At 41.6% G+C, this 23586-nt stretch overlaps 1 protein-coding gene across 7 annotated transcripts in view; it reads right to left on the reverse strand.

Annotated features, from left to right (window-relative positions):
* The window catches only part of lrrk1 (leucine-rich repeat kinase 1), a 66018-nt gene that overhangs the window by 26914 nt on the left and 15518 nt on the right, over positions 1-23586 (reverse strand). For 4 of the 7 annotated variants that reach the window (XM_047331472.1, XM_047331470.1, XM_047331471.1 and 1 more), the window contains 21 exons: positions 20828-20999; positions 20267-20464; positions 18067-18203; positions 15615-15841; positions 14943-15070; positions 13918-14081; positions 11879-12016; positions 10068-10180; positions 9221-9291; positions 7677-7806; positions 6438-6550; positions 5311-5543; positions 4681-4845; positions 3525-3697; positions 3298-3418; positions 2872-3031; positions 2106-2284; positions 1907-2004; positions 1467-1638; positions 1131-1300; positions 441-580 (listed from right to left, as the gene is read on the reverse strand). In XM_047331472.1, the coding sequence (XP_047187428.1) occupies positions 441-580; positions 1131-1300; positions 1467-1638; positions 1907-2004; positions 2106-2284; positions 2872-3031; positions 3298-3418; positions 3525-3697; positions 4681-4845; positions 5311-5543; positions 6438-6550; positions 7677-7806; positions 9221-9291; positions 10068-10180; positions 11879-12016; positions 13918-14081; positions 14943-15070; positions 15615-15841; positions 18067-18203; positions 20267-20464; positions 20828-20999 (3202 nt within the window). The remainder of the gene's footprint in view (positions 1-440; positions 581-1130; positions 1301-1466; positions 1639-1906; positions 2005-2105; positions 2285-2871; positions 3032-3297; positions 3419-3524; positions 3698-4680; positions 4846-5310; positions 5544-6437; positions 6551-7676; positions 7807-9220; positions 9292-10067; positions 10181-11878; positions 12017-13917; positions 14082-14942; positions 15071-15614; positions 15842-18066; positions 18204-20266; positions 20465-20827; positions 21000-23586) is intronic. The other 3 variants (XM_035627963.2, XM_047331474.1, XM_047331473.1) reach the window with 3 other exon arrangements.

Raw genomic sequence — 23586 nt, forward strand, 5'->3', positions numbered from 1 at the left:
AAGAAAATGTATGTTCCTATTTATACAAAAGTCAGACATTTCTCTTTAGAGGCCTTTGAAAGAAGAGGTATCTTATAACGTTCACTCTGTGCTTCTTGCTACACCACAGAGTTGGATGTGGTGATCCTGATATCGGCTTAATTTGGAGAGGATCTGAACAGGATACACTACACACTAAAACCATTTGAGAAAAACATAAACTCAATCCTGAGTGGCTGTAACAGTATATACTGTATTAACGTATATTAACTCTGATCTAGGACAGGAGGGGGGGAGGGCATAAGGGTTAGGTGTGTTCTATGAATTCTGAATAATGGTTAAAGGAAGACATTAGTGATGATGGAAATATTGTGAGAAAAATGTCTGACGTTAAAATCCTAATATTAATTTCCCAGCAGCTGGGTTGACGTGTCCACATGAACAGATATAAGTGCACTGACCGGGGAACCACTGCTCAATCAGAGAGTTGACGTGGTCGGTGATGAAGGCCATGGCAGAGAAATCCCTCATCTCTGACTGGCAGATGATCTTTATGCCTCCACTCTTCTTCCTCTTCCAGTTGACGTCAGACGACTCCACGCTGCAGAGACACAAATGCATGTCAGGGCCTCATTTCACTGGGAGGTTAATATGCTTTCCCCATGTCACAATTCATCCTGTTCACAGCAGCAAAAGAAGGCAGTTCAGCGTTAATGTTCTTTCCCTTTTAGCAGTTACTTTTGCTTGAGATTATCTTAAAACTTGACAGATCTCGCCCTCAGCGTTATCTTCTTTTTTCCTACATAGTGCTTCAGAATAAATTAATTTACTAAGATTGCTGTGACAGATGTAGGAGATGAGCTCTTCTGAAGCTATTAACACTCACAATACCAAGTTTGTTGCATAGATTAGTTGTTTTTATTATTAAAGAACTTCTCAAAAAGACGACATTTGTGAAAAATCCCCTGTAAAGTCTGGAACTGTGGAAGATACAAGCCAATCCACTTTCTGTGCCCTTAAAGTTGACTGAACACTAGCTATGCCCTCCTGTTTGCTTCCACAGGTTTTTGACTCAGGTCCTGCGTATCCCGATCTAGAACTGACTTCTTTAATTACCACCCACATTCCATTAGCCCAAGCTTTGCCCTGACCTGAGGTAACCTCCATCAAAAGTGACCAGCAGCCCCTCCTTCCAGTAGATGGTCTGGCTGCGTCGGACTCTGAAAGTGCTGCAGCGGTTCCTCTGCTGGGTTCCAGCAAAGCTGTAGATCACAGAACTCCTGCTGCGCTGGCCCCTGGTGGTTCTTTTAGGCTCGAATGACTGCACAAACACAACAATTCAGGCCATGAATGTAACAAGCTGACAACGTGTTAAAGGGGCGGTAAGGGATATCGTGGAGGGCTCATCTCTCTCTTTGTTGTTGTTGTGATTTTCCTGCTCCGGCCAGGCTGTGGATCCAGATTTTTACAAAACGTGTTTTCAGTACCTGCAGGTCCATCTCTGTTAGGCTGATGAGCATCCTGGCGATGAAACGCTCCCAAAATCCAGCAGGAACAAAGCTCATCTTAAAAAGGCGTTGCAAGGTGTTGTTGACCTGCTGGCGGAAGCCGTGGATGTCCATGCCTGGCTTGGGGGGAAGGAGGTGGGGCAGGAGGTAGCTACAAAAAGAGGAGATGTAAAACAATTATTTGTAAAGATTTGAAGGTACCTTGGCTAAGCTCTCTGCTTAATGCTAGTGCTTGACTTTTTAAAAGATGCTTGGAGTAATTTACAAAGGGGGTAAAAAGACTCGGATAAAGAGTAGAGATGCTTTGTACCAAATTTAGCTACTACAGTATACATGTATGTGGTGGCGTAAAAATACCAAAATGCAGAGTCACCATTTGCATCAACTAGTCATCAATTTGTTGAAAGAGATATTTTTACCTGTTGTTCGCCACAGGTAGAGCGATCTCAAACTTGGCTAGAAACTGGAAATACTGTTCCTCTGTCTGCTGGGTGAAACCTGTTCCTACCAACAGCATCTGCACAACAGACATCATCATAAGGAATAGTCAGCAAAAAACTCACAAAACTTTGTGTAGCGATTTTTTTGTCCTCTTTGCAGTTGCTTCGCAAGTCTCACCCTGAGGTCTTCAGCTCGGATCACTCCGTTCCTGGCTACAGAGCGAGAGGACTTGAGGTGTATGATCCTCTCCAGGCATTCCGACAGCCACACAGGACACAGGAAATAGAGGGTGCACAGGCCATGGCTGGTGTCGGGGAAGTGCAGCAGGGTGCCTGTCTCTATCAAGAAGTTGATGGCTGGATGTGAACGACATGCAAATAAAAGAGGAGTGTAAGGGATTACGTTTAAAAATAAGTAATACCATTACAGTATCTGAGCACCGCGTTACTTTGACATCTGGGAGTCAGTTTGTTTGCTGTCTAACTAGGAATTAGATGGAGGGTGATATCAGTCTGGTCTGTGTATGTCCATTGCGCAGACTGGTCAGAGACATGTTGGGTTGGTGCATGAGTTTGAGGTGGGGTGAGGCAGGATAGACTGCCAAAAGGAGAGAAATGCGGCTTCAAGTCATTCCTAAGGTTAATATTTACATATTTGGGTTCTTCACCGACTTGCTAATGTTGTCACCTAATTTCTTTAGAGTTGCAGGATATGTGACAGCTTTTGGAGAGCTGTGTGCAGTCACCGAGGCTAAGCTACTGTAGCTGCCTGCTTGATTATCTGTCCTGGGTGACTCCCTATAACACACAGAAGACTATGAGTCTGGGCGTTGTGTCTCTGAACCCAAACCGATGATAAACACAGGGCTTCTGGGTAGTTTCATGGTTCTGGGAAGTGTCACCTGTTTGACAAGTCAAACAAATGATTTGGAAAGTAGCAGTACCCGTCTGTAGGTCCTCATAGTCTCTGATGTCACTCCCCGGGTTCTGTTCGATGATGCAGTCCAGCTGGGCATCAGTCAGATACTGGACGTCTCCCTCAGCATCTCGCCTCTGCTTCTCCGCCATCACATCTTCTTGAAGTGTCAGGTAACTCCTGGGGATCTGGGAGAGGAGACAATGGTAAACATCTGCATTTGACTAAAAAGGTTCAAAAACCAGCATTCAGAATTACTTGCCTTTACTAGTGCCTTTAGTATATTTGTGTTTGCCTTTCAACCACATCTCACCGCCGCTATGTGCTATTTTCTGACACTTGGTGTTGTGTGACAATAATGTTTAAACGGATAAGCTGATATCAAATATACAAAGGGGGATTAAAAATTCCAGCAATGTAGTGTTACAGTTGTCAGATAGCGAGCCTCACTCACCAGTCTGCCCAGCAGTTTACTGCCACAGGCTGAGCTGCTATTGTCTTTCATGGAAAGAGCCACCTGGTAGATCAGCTTCTTCAGCCCCTCCAGACCCTCCAGCGTCTTGCAGGACACTTCACTGAGTAGAGACATGCACACACTTGAATACAGATACTAGTAACCACACTCACAGCTGCTTGTTATCAACATGAAAAAACAGACAAAAGAAATGGAGGTGTGCTTACTGCAGGTGTTTCCAGGTGATGTCAGGGTAGCCGGTGGCTCGAGGCCCTGACGGGGATCGGCACAGAGCCAGAATGTAAGCTCTCAGCGTGGCCAGTCTCTCAGTGCGAAACCTGGTGTCGATCAGATCCAAATGTGTTCCCACAACCACCACTGCAGAGTTGGGAGCTCGTGCCTACGCGACACAGGAACTAGGGTTGATGGTATTTGTGTATCAAAAATACATGTCATGACGTTCATTTAGCAGATGCTTTTGTCCAAAGCGACTGACAATTAGTGCATTCAACCATGAAGATATGTTCAAAAAGTGCAAGAATCAAGAGTACATAAAATAAATAGATAAACATAAGCAAAAAAAATAAAAAAATATTTATATTATATATTTTATATTATATTAAGTGTATGGTATTTGACTTTGATCAGTTCACCTGTTACCACAGCCTGGTCCCAGGCTAGCTGTGAAAGCCTCTCCTTGGAAAAAGGATAATTATCATCTTCATCGTCAGCATATCAACATCAATAAGTGAATGTGAAGATTTTATTCAGATGTTAGGTAAATCTGGAGTTTGATTCACCGTTCCTCTTTGAGCATGCATGTAAATAAGTTTGTGTTGTGTTGTGTTACTCCTTCACTTCACTGTCAGTGGAATGGCTATTGACATTAGATTAATCCTGAAATGACTCTTGAGTAACATCTGAAACAAATCCAAGCGTAGTTTCACTGTAACCTAACCACCGCCATCAGAAGAAAGCAAAGAGAAGAATTGACTAAATATTATATAGTAATTAGGATTCTATGAAATTATGTCTTCAGTGAAATGATGCCAACGGTTTCGATATCTTCCACGTTCTCACGCTATCAAATGACATCTGTCGGACTGCGATTGGTGGTCAGACAACCAAATAATTTTCCTATAAATCAGATCGCTCCTCCCTCCCACTGGAAAACGAACAAAAACCATGTCATTGTTCAGCACTGACGACAAACAGATTCTGATACACACAGACACACCCTTCACTCTCTGACTCTCTCACACTGAACAACAGCTGGTCCTCAGTGGGTTGGCAGAAGAGTGTGAGTGTGTGTGTGTGTGTGTGTGTGTGTGTGTGTGTGTGTGTGTGTCAGTGTGTGTGTGTGTCAGTGTGTGTGTGTGTCACCTCAATGTTGAGCAGCCATGTTTGCAGGCTGGCCACAGCCTCCTCTCCCAGGGCCAGGTTCCAGATCACCACATACAGGGCCTTATCAGTGAAGAAACACTGGTTCACTGTGGACATGCTGGCCTGACCACCAATGTCCCACACGTTGAATTCCACCGAGTCCTTCTGCGTGTAACAAAACAAGAGCTAGCTAGCTAAAATATCAATAAGTTCCCCTCACTGTTGTCTTTTCCAACAGACAGATCCACAGAACTCACAGTGTGAAAGTTTCTGAAAAACATTAACAATGTGTTTCCTGGATTATCCAGGGAAACGGGGACATTGTATCTGGAAGCAGGAGGTAAACTTTGTAAACGTTGCAAGCAATGCAAATTACATTTATTTAAACTTGACCGTGTCCCTGCTCTCTCCGTCTCATATCTGAAAACCAGGATATATAAAACCAAAACTTTATGACTGCAGAGTTATCAGTAGAGGACCATTTTCTGCTGGGCCCGGCATTTTCACTATTATCCTAATCATATAACTGTATATTTAATTTTTATCCCCATTATTTTTGTATAGACAGTGTAAAAACATAGGAAAAACCCTTCTTCCAGCCCACCTTAACCCCTGAGTATGCACATGTACCGTCTGTGTTTTTCTCACGTTGTTTTTGCCACTGTTGGGTTTTTCCAGCTCCCAGGTAGAGGTGGAGATGCTGCATTCTGCGGGGGTGAAGGCAGCAGCCCGGCCAGACTGTAGAGCCTCCAGAAGGGCAGATTTCCCCTGTCTCGGCGGACCAATCACAACCATCTTCAGCAGTTTACAAGGCTCTGCCTTTCGTAGGTGTGCTCGGAGGAAAGCCAGGACAGATGCAGGACCTGACAAAACCAGAGAGGACAAGGTTTGGTGTTCAGGATGTTGGAAGATACTACCACACAAAGTGCCACCACACAAACCAAATACATGCTACATTTTCTCAAGGACTAAATAAGTTCAAGTTTTACATAATTGTATGATGTATCCATTTTATACTTGCTTTATATTTGTCTTCTATATTTCAGGGGAAAACATGTAACTCTCACTCATTTATGTATGTATCCGACTGCTCTGATCAATAATTTATTGTAATATATTAAACGTAGATTTAAACGGTCCACCGAGTCAGAAATTGCTCAGGAAAGTGACCAGACAAGTGGGAAACAATCCTCCAGGTTAGACACACTTATACGTATTTGGAAGAAACACTTCCTAATTCAACATTGACCTACTGTGATTCATTTCTTTTAACACACAACTGTTTTGTTTAACCTCAAATTAAGTAGTTTTGACAATCTGGATAAAAATATAACAGCTTGTGCATTTTGATAAGTTTCTTACTTTATGCTTTTTATAGTTGTCACTATGTTCCTTGATCTCAGTAGTTCTTTCATAGCTGATAGAAACTATTGCCTGAGCTACACAAATAAAACCCATGTTTTCTGTAAACATTCCCTCTGAGAACAGACTTCGAATAGAGAAAACCCAGTGTGCAGTCCGAGTTAGACAAATCCATTTTTTGTCATCTTTCAGAGAAGGGGTTTCCTCTTTGTGTTATTGTGCCACCAACTGATCATGAAAACACTGTCCCCTGCACAGATCGAGGACTGTGAAAAACTCCATTGGGAAATCGTGAACCTATCGTTTATTGATTATAACTTTAATCAAAACATTTCTTTCCAGCCAAGCTCACTTTGGAAAAGTTACATGTCTTGAAAGACAGTAAGACACAGTACCTTCTTTTCTCACTTCCTGGGGAACATTAGTAATGTTGAGGTCTTCTGTGTCCAGCTGCCACAGGTTGGAGAGCTGACCCAGCTCTGCTGGAAGCTCACGGATTCCAGGATTACTGTTCCCAGGGAAGGTGAGACAACATGGGTCAGTAATTCACATAAGGGGGAGGCCTTTCAAAGCTACCTACCCTCCAGTTGACGGAGTCAGCTTTGAATTACTTCCTAAATTTAAAGATTACTAATTTCATGGAGCCCATGGACGTTCACTGAAAGAGGCTGAAAGGGTCCCCAGGCCCCATTCTAAGAAACAGTCAGATGGATTTGTGCCAAAGCCGTTTTCTGGCAGTAAAAGGAAATGTAGATCCATGACTTCCCAAACAATTCAATCATTCTGGGGGAGTGGGAGAGCAGAGCAATGTGCTGTTTGTATAAAACAGCTGCAAACAGCTGTAGCAGGAGGACTGACCTCATACCAAGCAGTGGTTCCCAGTGACTGAACTCATTTCAGTGGAAAACCAGAGAGGATTTGTAACTTCTTTGCTTATTGGTCCAACACACTTTTAACATTTGACTTTTTATGGTAATGTAATGAAAGAAAGTGTACCTCAGATTCATAAACCAAAGCCAAAAAATGCTATGTATATTTCTAAACGGCTTCACACCCTGAAATGCATGTTTATCCATCCACATTCAATACTGTATATGGGAATAAAAGCTTTTGATTGCTTTATAAATAGCGCCAGTGCAGTTGCCAAAACAAAATATATTTTTACATTAAAAAAAAAAGTCTAAAAGAAGTTGCATTTAATCTTGGCCACTGTGAAATAGGTGGCAGAAAAGGATTTATGAGATAATAGAAAACAATATTCAATAATTGATATTAAAAAACTTCTAGGATCTGTTGAGCTTAAGTATCTGCAGAATGTGGGTGAATGTGGACCTTGGTGTCTAATACAGCGGATCTTGTAAAGTGTTTATGAAACATTTCAAGCACCCACATTTTTATCTTTGGCACTGAGACAGACAAGAGTGCCCTCTAGAGGAATATCAGACTAACTGCAATGTCTCATCCCTGAACCTCCCAGCCTTCGTTTGTCAATGACAGAAGATGTAAAAGAAAAAAAACACAAAAACACAATCACAGATCTGGGGACCGCAGCTCGACAAACAGTACACCAGTATTATCAGCATGACAGAGGGAGGACAGTAAGGGACAGCGTGCGGGTGAACAGAGGGACTCACTTGGAGAGGTAGAGCTCAGTGAGGCTGTGCAGACCACACACTGACTGGGGAACACACTCCAGCAGGTTGTCGTTCAGGTAAAGCACTTCCAGTGAATCCCGCAGAACTATTGGAAACTCTATCGGACAAACTGCCGAGACAGAGCCATGCAGGGGGTCACAGCATGCACACACACACACACACACACACACACACACACACACACACACACACACACACACACACACACACACACACACACACACACACACACACACACACACACACACACACACACACACACACACACACACACACACACACACACACACACACACACACACACACATTGCATTTGTCACTTCTAGACTACACGGCTTCATTACTGCTAGGATGCCCCAGAAAAGCCTCCAGTTAATCCAAAATGCCGCAGGACGAGTTATGACAGGAACTAGAAAAAGAGATCATATTTCTCCAGAGTTAGAATCTCTGCATTGGCTTCCTGTAAAATTCAGAATAGAATTCAAAATCCTGCTCCTAACCTACAAAGCCCTTAATAATCAAGCTCCATCATATCTTACAGAGCTCATAGTTTCATATTATCCAATTAAATCACTTCACTCTGTAAACGCGGGACTACTTGTGGTTCCCAGAGTCTGTAAAAGTAGAATGGGAGGTGGAGCCTTCAGCCACAAGGCTCCTCTCCTCTGGAACCAGCTCCCAGTTTGTGTCAGGGAGGCAGATACCCTCTCTACATTTAAAGTTAAACTTAAAACCTTCCTTTTTGATAAAGCTTATAGTTAGAACTGCTCAGGTGTTTAATAAACCATTTCCTTTTTAAGCTGCTATAGTCCTAGACTGCTGGGAGAACTTATACCATGAGAATCTCTCTCCCTCCTTCTCCCTCTCTTGCTCTCCTTCTCCCTCTTTTTCTCTCCCTCTCTCCCCATGTATTTACATTACATGTCACTAACTCTGTTTTCTCTCTCTCCTAGTAGATCTCTGACCCCAGAGGTGCAGGATCCAAACCCATCATTATTATTATTATTATTATTATTATTATTATTTTTATTAATAACATCATTGCATTTAAAAGTGTCAGTTTTTCCTAATTATAAGTATCAGTCTGGTGGAGATTAAAGCAACTGTTATACAGTCTGTTGGGCAGGTATTCCTCACATTTCATATCATATTAAAAGGCTAGTTTGTGATATTGGGGTCAGAGGTGATTCGGGTGGGTAAAATTGCTTAAATGTAAAAAGTATTATTCTAATTTAAGTGGGAATATTTTCTAGAAATACATCTTCATAACAGATTAGTAGCACCAAAAAGACAGTAAACTCTTAAGGGGGTTGATCTTAGTTTGTGGAAAAAAAATTGCAAGGACAAGAAAAATAAATCACAAGCTTTCAAAAGAGTAATGCTGGGAAATGACTGAATGTACGTTCATTGTTGCAAGCACAAGCTCTCACCATCTCCAAAGTCCACATTGTTCTTAGCAAGAAGGAACATATTGATCACAGCTTCATGTTGATCTGTATTTAGGTTCAAATGATCAGCTCTACCTGGGTCTGGGTCCCTCCTGTTCCATGTAGTCAGGAAGGCCAGTCTCCTGGATTTGGGCCCTTCATCTGTTCTAAAAGTCAAAATTGGAAATACAGTAAGACCATGTTGCTGATCACGTTCATCCCTTTAAGGCCACAGTTTACCATCTGCTACTGGCTACTTCAGGCAGGATAATGCTCCATGTTACAAAGCAAAACTGGTTTCATGAACATGACAGACAGTGTTCGGTGTTCCAACTAAAGTTCATACATTCTATTAAAAAAGGGCTATATAAGCTGCATTCCAGTAGCTGGTTCCAAAGATCTGTTTTTCCATTCTTTTTGGTAAAAAGCAATGTGCAAAAGATTCAGACAGCAGCTTCTCACTTTTGCTGGTTACAAACATAGTAACGTGGAATTTGTTTTTCACATATGTCATGCATAAAAAAGGACCCTACGATAGAGATCAGCACAACCCTCTGGTAGACAATCATTCTGTTGGTTTGTGAATGTAATGTGGATCCACACTGTCAAAGTAGGCTGAGTGTAAATGTTATAAAATGTCCGAATGGATTTACATACGGATTTAAAGTACATCACTGGACATCTTCACGACTGATACCAATATCAAGTCAGCAGATCTTGCTGCCCTATTGGTAAGGTATTCAAAATAAATCAAATTCTCAGATTCTTTATAATGTTATCAAAGCCCAACGTTAGACTGGACTAAATATATTTTATCTAAAAAAATCCAAAAAATCTTCAAAGCTGACTGAATCCATCTAACAGTTTACCTGTGAGCCAAACAGCTGAAGAGTGTGTGTGTGTGTGTGTGTGTGTGTGTGTGTGTGTGCGCGCCACTACCTACTTGCCAAGATGGTTTCTAGAAAGATCGAGGGTCCTGAGCTGAGAGCACTTCCACTTAGTTGGGGCCGGGAGGGTGACAATATGATTCCCACACAGTCTCAATGAGACCAGAGCCTGATGAGAAAAGGGGTGAGATACTGTTAAACCACACATCTGCCTTTTCTTTTCAAAGACCGACAGCTGGCTGACTGCGTCATAGGTCGAACTTCCTGTGATGTGATGAGAACATTAGCTCCAAACTCATCCTCATCTTCATGGTGTTTTACTGTGTCCGGTGCTCAAACCTCATAATGATGCTATAGCATTAGCATGGTCAAATTGTTAATACAGAGCAGATACTGTAAGACAATAAAGTATGACACAGACTTTCTAATACCATTTTGAGTCAGCGCTAGCGCACATAAGAAATTAAGAATTAAGATTAAGCTGTGGATGAATGTGTGGTTTCCAGTACATGTTGTTTAACAACTGAATCCTTTGGATTTTTCTTACCATAAAAAACACCAGCAAAAGTTGTTAACTTATTATTTTTATTTATTTTCTTTATCTTTTTTGGTTGTTATTTGATCATATGATAAAACTAGTCAGGATAAGAAAGATATTTCAGTCTTTTGGTACCATTCTGATTAATACATCAAAGATGTATAAATTAATCTATATATTATTAATTAACATACTTGTGGCTGGACTACAAGCATGGAGCAGACCTCAGAGTAGATGAAAATGGCTTACTGTCTACTCTCACAGCTCTCTTAATTTTGCCCATGAGGAATGTTCACATGACTGTTCCTTGGCATCTTCAGCAAACTCTCTTCACTACACAAACTTGTTGGAAATTGCTTGTTTCAGCTTCATGAATGCCAACAATTCCTGAGTTTGTCATTAGCATTGGCAGGCTCAGATGTTTTGCTCATTTTCTGGGCAATTTTCATTGACAAAAAAATAAATTAAATTAAATTTAAAAAAGACACCTTAGAGTAAATGAAGGATCTCACACATTAGAGCCTCGAGTCTTACTCTCGACAATCAGCAAACAGAGATATATAGTAACACATCATCTTCTCAGTAGTGCTGTTCGATAAACCAAAATAGTCCGGAAAACAGTTTTATTAAGGTACAACTGTGATGTAACAAAAATGACCAGGAATAGTTTAGCATGAATTTAGCTGACAAAATAATTACAGGGGCAAATCCTGACGTGCACTTCACACTAATTCAGTGAACACAAGATTAGGCTGTATTATTTTTCAAAAATAATTCGATTTTTATGGAATATTTAAACTATTAATTTATTTAGATCACGACATTGTAATTCAAACAAAGGTTTTTCAGCTGTGGAGATAATCTGAACAAGGCTCATACAACAAGTCCGTACCACTCATACATTACATTCATGACTTTGAAATAAAAAAAATGGCCCTCAGATTTTATTCTTTTTTTATGTGATGTTGCATCTCTCTACTTATGTTGGTAAGTTCAAAAGTTGAAAATGTACAAAATCCTTGTTTGACTTGAAATTCGATTTAAGAGCTTCATTATCCAATCTCAAAATGTTTGATGTCTTGTTACCTTGAGCAAAATATTTCTGCATATAATTGTATGACTTATTACCTGCTGGTGCTTCCAAGCTGCAGAACAAGAATGTGAAGTCAATGAGCCAAACATGGAGCCCTCCACACAGCAGCAGTGCCACCTGGAGGCTTTTTAGCCCGACTACCCTGCATGTTCTTTAAAATGTCTCCTCTTAATCACTCCATCCCGATGCCCATACAGATTTATTCAATCAGATCCAGATTCAGATCCGAGTCATACCTCCAGTTCAAAGATGTATGAGGGCAGTTCCTTCACGCTGTTGTCAGAGAAGTCCACCTCCTGCAGCTTAGTCCTCCAGAAGATGGAGATGGTGTTGGGAAGACTCTCAATCACATTGGATGAAGCTTTGCATTGTTTCTGCAGGGGAGGTGTCGGAGGAATATCACAGTGTTATTAAGTGGAAATTAATTTGAAGTGATTTTAATTTAAATCATAAATTTCGTTCCATTAAACTAACACAAACAATCAGCCTCAATGTGGTCAATGTACATTTCAGATTTTATATATTTCAGTAAATATCTTTACGTAGATCAATATTAAGATGATGCTGTGCCACAATAGAAATCAAACCCGTCTCTAGTTTCTCTCTACAATCCATTAGTTCAAACAAAGCTTAAACCACTTCCTGTCCAACAAAGATTCTTCCATAAATTTGGTAAGTCCAGTGTTATATATATATAGACCAAGAGTGTTAGTTTCTCTCAATAGTGACACTGTCGTGTCTGGGAAAATCACAAAGGCCCCAAAACCCAGAACAAAAACAATAATGAAAGTAATACATTCCAGTAGAAACTCAATTGAGATGGCTTTGTGTGTTGCTTGGTGGATGACTGGGAGCTTAACAGTATCCCTGCCTTTACTTTGTATGAAGGAGCAGCTGGTGGTGTATGAAGAGATGGAACAACAAGAAAAAGTATTGTTTGCACTGACAGGTGATGTACTGAGATTTTAAGTGTAGGGGAGAGAGTCTCAGATGGAATAAGGAGTTGAGTTGTATATTTCTGTGTGTGTGTGTGTGTGTGTGTGTGTGTGTGTGTGTGTGTGTGTGTGTGTGTGTGTGTGTGTGTGTGTGTGTGTGTGTGTGTGTGTGTGTGTAAAGAAAAATCTCAACAACAACTTCAATTACGTAAGAAATAATATAAGTATTACAGTTGATGATACTTTAACTAACATTATTGGAATCATCACATTAAATATAGGAAAGAGGAGAAAAAGAATTACGTTTTCCCAATCATAGTTCTCTGTCAGAGTAGGATCTTTGATATTTAGCCAATGCCATTATCCTTTAATCCTATTATCACATTTGCACTAAAGCATACTCATGTCACTCTAGCTGCTCTCCTTCATATCTCAGAAAACAATTAAGCTTCATGAGATTTTGTGTTGAGAGTCTTCAACACTCATAAAGCCTGCTGTAATATCCCGTAATCTTATCAGGCTCCTATTTTGAGAAACACACCTCCCCAGGATCCCCCCCTTCTAAGGTCATATCAGTGTTTGGGGGCTTTAACTTTGAAATAAGAGCTTACACCAGAAACTTTCCAGTAACCACCAATTAAAACCTGTTTGTTTGTTTTTTTGTAAATGTAATCATTTTGTTTGTTTGAAGCCATTGTACTTGTATTTTAACTGTTTTTGTGAATAAACTGAACTGAACTGAAATGTTTGGGTTCATTGTCCTGCTGCATACTGATCTTCAGCTGGCAGACAGCCACCCTTGAGTCAGGGGTTGCAAGACACAAAGGGGGGGCAGTTATATGATTTTTAGAAATCAGACAACAATTTTAAATACCATGCAAATAAAATAGATACCATCAGCCTACAGATTTTCTTTGTCCCCAATTGACCCAAGGTGATTATGACAGATGAGTGACGACATAAGTTGCAGCAGGTTGATTTACAGCACCACAGGAAACACCGTGCCATGTGCTCGTGGATGATATGTACTTCAACAACCTTTAACTCTTTTATACCTCTCCTCACCCTCTGCCCTTTAGAGTCAACTGGGCGCTCACTTGTAAGGTAAAAAGCCACAGTAGTCATAGTAGTGCCCCGTTTATAAACGTCTTGATTTAAAGACAGTAGTTTGACTTTGTAATCCAAATACCAAATAAACTATACTTTAAAAAAATGATTATATTAATATATATTATATGTCATCAAATGAACTCAATACGGCATTTTGAGTAAAAAACAATCCTTTAAAATCAGCTGATGTAACAAACAGGAAGATGATCACCATTCATCTGGTTTCTTACCAGTGGACAGGCCCAGGGGTCAGGGAAGCTTCTCAGTTTGTTCCTGCACACATTGAGGGAGCTCAGGGATTTCAAACAGTGCATGACGGCCACAGGCAGACTGGTCAGGCAGTTATAAGACAGATCCAGCTCCTCCAGCTTACGAAGGCCAATCCAGTTCGTGGCTGGAAGTAAGGAACACAGGTTTGAATCAGAGCTGTACAAATGACATCCCAGTGACAAAAAAGGTACCCAGCTGGTTTTACTCAAAGTCAGTTCGTGTCTTTTTTTAAATACTGTAGTAAAATGGTAAATTTAATGTCTAATACATATATGCAAATAATGTATTCCAATGGCTGTAGTATCCTCAAAGTATTGATATACAACATCCAGGCTGTTGAAAAAGTAAAAATAAAAAGTTGATTAATAGTAACTTCAACAGTATGATAATCTTCTTTTACGTTTCACATCAGAGTTAATTATATAGTTCTGGGTTTTGGAACGTTGGCTAGACAAAGCATTTGAAGACACTGGGGAATATGTGTGATGCACGTTTTTCGTTAAATTTGATGCAGGGAGAATATAGGAGTTGATGAAGACTGCATGCAGAATGAAGAACTGACTGGCAGGTTCTGGATGTTAGTATACTGAGGGCTTCCAGCTGTATCATCCATATCCAGAGAAAAGAGGGCTGCATTTCTCTGCTGCAGGTGGGAGAAGCATTTGAAATGCCAGGCATACCATTTTTGCCTCAGTCAATGTTTTTTACTGTGGGGTCATACAATTTAGCTGAAAATCAGTACAGAAACAAGGTACCTTTATTAGAAAATAAAATGTAAAAAGTACATAGCACTGAGTCTGTCTTCAGGATAAGTTTACGCCGAGTGCGGCGGTTGCACTGCATCTCAGACAGCTTGCTTAACGCTTTGCTCTTCAACACCAAGTCCGGAGTTACTTTGCTAACTGTCAGAATGGCTTGGAATTCAACTGACTACAATTCAGTTAGTACACTATTTAAATCTATATCCAATAGAGTTAGAACATACTGTCAGGGATGTCAAACAGGACCGTGAGCTGGTTCCTGGCAGCAGAAATCCTCTGGATGTGGGTCAGGTGGAGAAGTCCAGGCGGTAAACTGGTGAGCTGGTTCTGAGACAGAGTTACCTGCTGCAAACTGATGCACAGGAATAACAGGAGTCTGAGACATGACAACTTCCTCTAAATGAAACAGGCAGTTACACTGGCAAGGAAAAGTATAGGAACATTTTGGAATTATCTGGTTTTCTGCAAGATCATCAACTACGTCACAATATGGACGAATACTTTGGCCAAATACATACAAAAATATTAAAGATGACAATTGCAGGGGGAAAAATTATACACATTGGTAACTGGAACATAAATTGGTTGAGTGAACTATTCTGCACTAAAAGTTTGATACAGCCTCGTGGACGGAACATACCAGACCCACCATATTAGGACATTCAGCTTCCTTCAGTTTTTTAAATGTACAATTTAATCCAAGGATAATAGCAATTATAACAAATTGATGCATACACACATGAAATGGGATCAGCTTGATACATTATACAACAAACTGGTGGACATCCATTATATCCAAGATGGAGAACACTAACCACTGTAGCTGCTACGCTGGAGCCGTGTGGAAAAATATTGGTAACAGCCGTAGCTAGGCCACAGTACCCCCCTGCCTGTACCTGGAGCAGATGACCTCCAGGGAGCTGTGAGCAGGAGGCAGGTCCTTCAACAGGTTGTTAGAAAGATCGAGAGTTTGCAGGTGGATGAGGCCCCAGGGCACTACAGAGGGCAGAGCAGTCAGGCTGTTGGAAGACAGATCCAGGTGGGTAATGCGTGAGGAGATATCCATGAACCAGTCCAGCTCCAACCAGGGCAGCTGCAGACCACTCCAGCACACACCGACAGCCTACACACACACACACACACACACACACACACACACACACACACACACACACACACACACACACACACACACACACACACACACACACACACACACACACACACACACACACACACACACACACACACACACACACACACACACACACACACACACACACACACAGCTATAGTCAGAATAGCTTGTGAACAGAAATTATGAATGTATTTATTTGCTTTTGGAGTGGGAAAGTGAGATCTGATCAACAGTGGTTACTGGGGACATAATAATATCAGGTGTGAACACACTTAAGACATGTCCACTTGTGATTGGATCATCTGAGGCGAATGTTAATACCAGATCTGAAAAGGGCAATAGATTTATCCATTTGACTTAAAATCAAAAACAGTTTGCATATGGAAATCCTGCTGTTTACCATCAAAATCTACCAGACACTGGACATTAGCCAGATGACATATGTGTTAGGTTGGCCATTAAGCTCTTATTGAGTTTCCTGTTTCCTTTGACTGGCTGGTAGTGGGCGGGGCTTATCAATCAATAGCGCCCCCAGGTGATAAAAGGTTTCTGGAAGGCAGTGTGGAGAGGGTGTGTGCTTCTGGCAATAATCACATGTGGATGACCCCGAGCCTTGGATCAACAACTGTTTCCCTACCAAGATTGAAAGCTGGCTTCTACCTTGTTCTGTTTTGTTCCTTACCCACCACCACTAACCAACACACAGTGAACTGTCGACTGACGCCATCTGGGCTGGCCGAACATTAAGAACGCTCGATCAGGGTTAGCTATCACCTGCTAAACAGAGGTAAGCCTCACACACACAACCCACTGCCAGCCAGACGTTTTTCGTCTGTTGCACACTTTATGTTAGAGTGAACTAGACCCTAGACTCAGTCAAACTGAACCGCCTGTCATTTTCGCACCAAAGGTTAAAACTTACTTTATTGAGCTTCACTACACTTTTTCTGTGCCATGACATTGCTATTGTTTGTATGTTTGAATCTTTACATGAACCTTAGCCCCTGATTTGTTATTATATGTATTATACTCAGGATATGACATGAACATAAGTCGTTATTTATTAATGTTTTGTTCTTAGCCATTCTTGGGTGTTTTTAGCTGTGTGTTTTGGGTCATTATACTGTTGGAGGACCCATGACCTGCGACTCAGACCAAGCTGTGAACATAGACCTGATGCGACTTGCCAAAAAGCTCCAGTTTTGTCTCATCTGTCCAAAGGACATTCTCCCAGAAGCTTTGTGGCTTGTCAATATGCATTTTGGCAAATTCCAGTCTCGCTTTTTTATGATTTGCTTTCAACAGTGGAGTCTTCCTTGGTCGTCTTCCATTATGTCCACTGGCTCAAACAGCGACGGATGGTGCGATCTGACACTGATGTACCTTGACCTTGGAGTTCACCTCTAATCTCTTTGGAAGTTGTTCTGGGCTCTTTGGTTACCATTCGTATTATCCGTCTCTTCAATTTGTCATCAATTTTCCTCTTGCAGCCTCATCCAGGGAGGTTGGCCGCAGTCCTGTGGACCTTAAAATTCTGAATAATATGTGCAACTGTATTCACAGGAACATTAAGCTGCTTGGAGATGGTCTTATAGACGTTTACCTTTAACGTGCTTGTCTATAATTTTCTTTTTAACGTCCTGAGACAACTCTCTCCTTAGCCTTCTGTGGTCCATGTTCAGTGTGGTACACATCATGATACCAAACAGTACAGTGACTACTTGTCACCCTTTAAATAGACAGACTGACTGATTACAAGTTTGAAGACACCTGTGATGCTTATTACAGGACACACCTTAGTGTCCCCATGGTCAAATTATTTTCAATCTTTTCTAGGGGTACCATCATTTGTATCCAGGCCAGTTTCATTAGTTTGTTTTTTAAAATGATTCGTTTGAACCACAATTCAAAAGCAATGTCTGATTTTCATTAGTTAATTTTCAGTAAATCTTTATTTATTATTACTTGTATCAGTTTCAAGTTATTTCAGTGACCATTGTGGGTTTTTCTTTCTTTAACGGAAGGGTACCAACAATTTTGTCCAGGTCTGTATTTGCCCAAATTATTGTAATGTTTAGATCACCGCACAGACACAGGAATGCGAAACATTGTTAAACATAAATTCTGATCGGTGATGTTGTTCTTATCTGACAGCCTCTCACCGGCCTCAGATATGCCTGTCTGACCTCCTTTAACTCCAGAATACACACCTCCTTCACATCTCTGTGGTATGTCTCCTGTAGCTGGAGTCTGAGGAGTTGTTTGCTGAAGGCTGGATGGTCCATCAGGGTGTATGACGAAAATCCTGCTCCATTCAGCAGTAGGAAGCGAGCAATCTCCTCATTACCTGCAACACAAGACACTCAGTCTGTCCACATGAACATAGGCGGATACAGTGTTCACTCAGTGCTTCTACCAGAGACCGTCCGACCCCAAAACAACAGGAGCTTATTACGACCCATGCTTACACACACTTTCACACAGGAGACCACTGTTTGTTTCCTGTTTCCAACTAATAACCAATGTTGTTCTTTAAACCATGACTGTGACCATGTAACCACTGTAACGATGACAATGTCCTCTAACCTTGATTAAGTACTTTACCCAAACCATTAGACTATCAAAGTAGTTTCTGTGCCTTAACCTGACCAGTAGTTCCAGTGGCTAAGTTTAAGTAGGTTTTGGGTCTGTGATGGCTCCATAACCTTGACTGTATGATTATCATTGTTACCATTATGATGAAGATCTGGTATACCTGCTGCTGGTACGCCCCTATGACTCACAACCAAGGTTGTCTAGGTCGGAGGCCTGATGAGGTGGAGATTGCTGAAAAACGACATCTCCACCGCAAACCCTCTGTTCTTTAGGATCCCTGCTCTAGGTGGAAAAGGGTTGTCTTTTATCCAGTGAGACAAGAAAAAAACCTTCCTAATATCACTATCAAAAAATGAATCGAGGTTGGTAAGCACAGTCACTGGGGGCAAGCAGGATAAAGCTGAATGTCGTATAATACATGTGTCTGATGTGGTGGTGAGGTCTGATGCTGTAACATAGATCATAATGTGTACCACAGGTATCTACTGTGTCACTGCTGTGCCAATGATCCTTTGCATCAAGTGTGCAGTACACCCAGCTTTAAAGTGAGACGAGAATATGAACTGTGAAAAGCAAAAACAAAGCCTCCAGGAAGTATTCACATTACACACACACGTTAACAACAAATACTTCAGGGTCACCCTATGATAACCCGGCAGCAGGTATTTGCCTGTCAGTTCATTTTCATCCAGTGTTTTAGTTTTACAGCAGATTCTTTGTTGTTGGTTCCTGTGCTCAGCTGTTAGAGTAAGATTCCTCAAGCTCAATACAATGATGCGAGCACCTTCTACACAAAGGAAGAGGCATGCTTACATCACTAGATCAAAACATTTAGGGGCACAGTGGTATGTTAAAGTATCTCTCTTCGCTCTTTCTCTGTCCAATGGGTCAGTCACTAACAGTTTGTCTTTAGGCCAAACAATCAGTCAAATTATCCTGCAGTATTCCAGTTCTTTTGTCTCTTTGTGAAGGAGACAAGTCGGTAAAAAGCATGAATGTATTAGGAAAATTGGAGTGGTCAAAAAATGAATGACAACTTCAGTTCCGGGGGGGTCCTGGTGTGGTGCATGCTGACTTACTCCCCCTTTCTGGTCCTCATACCCCCACCTCTGCTGAATAATTTTTTTCAGAATTTCAACAAGCACGGATATTTGGAAGGGGGATTTAATACCTGCATTTTGTTTTGTTGTGTAACAGTGTTCCCGCCAGTCAAGTGCGTGCAGAGCAGTTCTTATAAACCTCACTTGTGGAGACGTGCTAGTGGCTCATGCTAGGACTCATGACTCTTAGCTCCCTTAGTAGAGCGCCCGTCTCCCATGGTGGAGGTCGGGATTTCGAAGCCACCCTGTGACTCATAATAGTTACCCCCCTCTGCTTTTTTCACAAATTGCACCCCGCTTATCAGCAAATAAATGCATACACACAGTTATGGGGTACAGGGTGCTTTCCATTCTGCTAAATATCGTTCCCCTCTCTCTCCTTAGCAATCCAGACCATGACCTGGAAACAGATCGGGGTCCGCCATCATCAAGGACGTTATGGTCCCTTATACTGTATGTGCCTCGGAAAAGGCAAGGAGCAGGGGTAAAGGAGGTCTATATGCTGTTAGACCAGAGCGAGGGAAGTGATGGGCCACATTACCCTTTTACCTATGGTAAAACTGATTGGACTCCATTTTTGGGACACAAATGCAGAAGTTGGATAATATCCAAAAGCACTGCAGGATTTTCTATAAGTAAATCAGCAAATCCAAAATGTAGTCTCGGTGTTCCAACCAAGATCTGCGTTTAAGTGTGTTCATGTGCGTCTCCCTACCTGCGCGTGCAGCAGCATACAGCGGCAGACCAGTGACAACAGCAAACTCGTCGCTGTGGATGGCACAGTCCTTGGCATCAGCATCGTAGCAGTGGACCAGCAGCCGGACCACATCCAGGTGACCCTGCTGGCAAGATGTGGCCAGCATCCAGTTCAGTAAGTCTCTCCTTAGACATGGACCTGAGAGGGAGCCAGAGACTTCCCATAATGCAACCCATCTTTTTTAAATACATCCTCTCTGCCTGTTTAATGTAAGTATTTTGCCCAACTGCACACCTCAAGTTTCATTTGCAGTTGTTTGTTTGTTATAAATTTATGACTTACATTTCCTCACAACCCTGGTGAGGGGGTTGTTTTCTCAGACGAATATCATGTACAGTCACAAGGGTTTTTGCAGGCTGAGCAGTTCTCACCATAACTAGTAAAATTGCGTTGACATGCACCTTCCATAAATATTGTAATTATTGAAAAATAAATACATGTAAATATATAATAAATACAAATAAAAGGTCATCCATGTCTCCAAATTTTTGAATGTTGGGCAGTTTGTATTCCTCCTACCAGGTATAGAATCCAGCAGCTCTTTCACCAGGCTGCTGTGGCCATAGTAAGCTGCCAGGATGGCTGGATTGCTGTTGGATGGCTCCTGGGGCACATTGATGCGGGCTTCTTTGAGGATGTAACGCACACTCTCCAGATCACCATGCTGAGTGGCTGCACACAGGAGATGTACCTATCACAGGCACACCAAGAAAAGCCTTGGTCAAGCTTGTGTTTGCCCCTGATGTTGATCCAGCTCATTTAATACTGACTCTGTTAAGTTATAATACAATGCTCCAATAAAAATAACCCATTAAGAAACAACACACAAACCCGTTCTTTTATGGTGGATGATGTCATAACATTGGCTGCTAAACTTTCGAAGCAGACACTGGTGCAATCTTCTATTGAATCTTCTTTGTGTCCTGCAAATCAAGCCGCTGCATTCCAACCTTTTCCACAGTTCTCTTCAGCTGGAGCACAATGGAGCCCCGACTCTCTGCTCCCTCCGTCCCCCCACCAATTCAGTGTTTCCCATACATTGACTAGACAGTGGAGGCCCATCATAGTTTAATTTAGTGCGCCACAGACATCAAAATAAAAGAGCTCTAAAAGGTGTTTTCCAACCGAACGTGACGCAAATTATTCACGCAAATATATATTACATACAAAGTCGATACAGGGACGTGCCGTTACTTCAACAGATCAGCTCTCAGTCTGTCACACAGCAGCGCACTGCCGATCACATTGTACGTGCGCTCACGTTGGGAGAGGCGGAGTGCCCTGCTGTTGTTAATAATGTTACTAGTGAAGAGCCCGTTCTTGAAATGTATGTTTGGCTCGCTGTCTTGCTGGTTGCATTTTCTTTTCGAAACGGCAAAATGTGACCTTCAGTAATTTAGCTGCGGTGACTGATGCCACGCTGCTGCACAAACAGCTGTTCGGTAAAACAAAAGGGTGGAAGCTGTGAATAATACATGTCTCGTGATTATAGCTGAGATATATTGGAAGAATAAACATTATGTTGATGCTTATAAGTGCTAAATGACTTAGAACAGTCAGACCCTCATCTGAACCACAACAAATAAATAAAAAATATATAAAACACATTACTCAAATACCCTGTGGGTGTTTTTACCACGTGTTTCAAGTGTACAGTAGTTGTAAAATAAAGAACATTTTGAGATTTGCTTCCTTTTTTTTTGAGGCACCAAGCAGTTGCTTTCAGGAGGTGGATCTAAATTCTGTCTTTGGTTTGCTGTAGTTGTGTGAGAGTGATTTGTTCCTCTGCCACACGAATCTATGTTTCTGCTCTTTGGGTTTCTCATTTAAAAAGTTCAGAACGAGGGAGGGACTGAACATGCAATAAGGGATAAATGTTGATCAAAAGAATTTTCGTTGTGTGATTGTAACTAAACCAAAAGTGATAAAATCAAGTTAAAATTGAATTAATTATATTTTACATTGACAGCTATTTGGAGGATTATCTAAGGGGACAATAGCCTCATAACTAAACTTTATCACTGTAATGGTTAAGAAACAGGTACAAAATATGATTAAATGAATATATACACTACATTAAGTAAATGTTTATTTGACCAATTTCAAAGTTTCAGTAGGGCCCAAGGGCCGACCAGGAGGAGGCTGGAGAAGGCCCTATTTGTTAGGATTATAATTATTCTCCCTTTTTCACTGTCGCAACATGCATGAAAAGTCCCAGAAATTTGCATAGTTGCACTAATGTTGGATATCTTTGTGTAAAATTAAGCTTAGCATGGGTGTGGCAAAATGGCTCGACAGTGCCCCCTAAAGTGAAGCACGGACATTTTGTTAATCGGACATGTACCAAATTTGGGTGGCACATGTATCATATCTTCAGCCACCATTATCTCCGACCAACAGGAAGTCGGCCATTTTGTTTCAAAGTCAATTTTTTTTCATTTTATACGTTTCATACTTTTACAAACTCCTCCTACATGAGCAGCTTCAAATTTGGTGTGTGTCATCTAAACACGTATGACATTAAAAGTTATCAAAATCCTGACACTTCAACAGAGGCCCTTGCCGTGACTGTGTGGCGAATTTTGATCTTTTGCCATTTAACAGGAAGTTGCTCATAATCAAAGGTACATGGTCCGATCTCACTCAAACTACTCGGGCATTATAATGGTCCCGCCTTCATCACATCTCCATGCTCCTGCATGTCAGTTCCTGCTCGGAACAGGAACCGACACGTTTTACACTATACGTCCTATGCTTTCAGGTTGACCAGATCCACCTCAAAATATCACAGAAAAGCTAAAACACTTTGATGATGTGATGTAGACAAATCTGTGCAGTCGCCTGACACCCTCCCCGTGACGTGGCAGCAAAGTTCGATGTGCTGCCATTAAATATCAGACTGTCATAAATTCACCATATATGGTCATATCTTCACCAAATTTGTCAGGCATGATAACAGTGACACCCTCAACACATTTGCATGTATATATTTTCCACGGTTATAGCGCCACCTACTGGCAAGAGGAAGTTACAAGTTTTGTACTTTATCGTCCTCTGCCTTGCAGGTACACAAAATAAGCATCACTTCTCCCCCGGGTCTCTCTCCCCGCCCGGTCGTGCGCGTCCTTGTGCCGCTCCCTCGTTGTTCTCCGTTCAACGGGGAAGCGCGGGGCACACTTGTCTCACTCACTGCTGCGAACCTATGTCACCTATGCCAAGAACTGGCCCTGCCTTCCATGTCGTCTGGGCCTTGCCTGGTGAGGCGAAGTGCTGGTTCC

The sequence above is a fragment of the Scophthalmus maximus genome, chromosome 4, assembly GCF_022379125.1.
Source record: "Scophthalmus maximus strain ysfricsl-2021 chromosome 4, ASM2237912v1, whole genome shotgun sequence".
NCBI lineage: Eukaryota > Metazoa > Chordata > Actinopteri > Pleuronectiformes > Scophthalmidae > Scophthalmus > Scophthalmus maximus.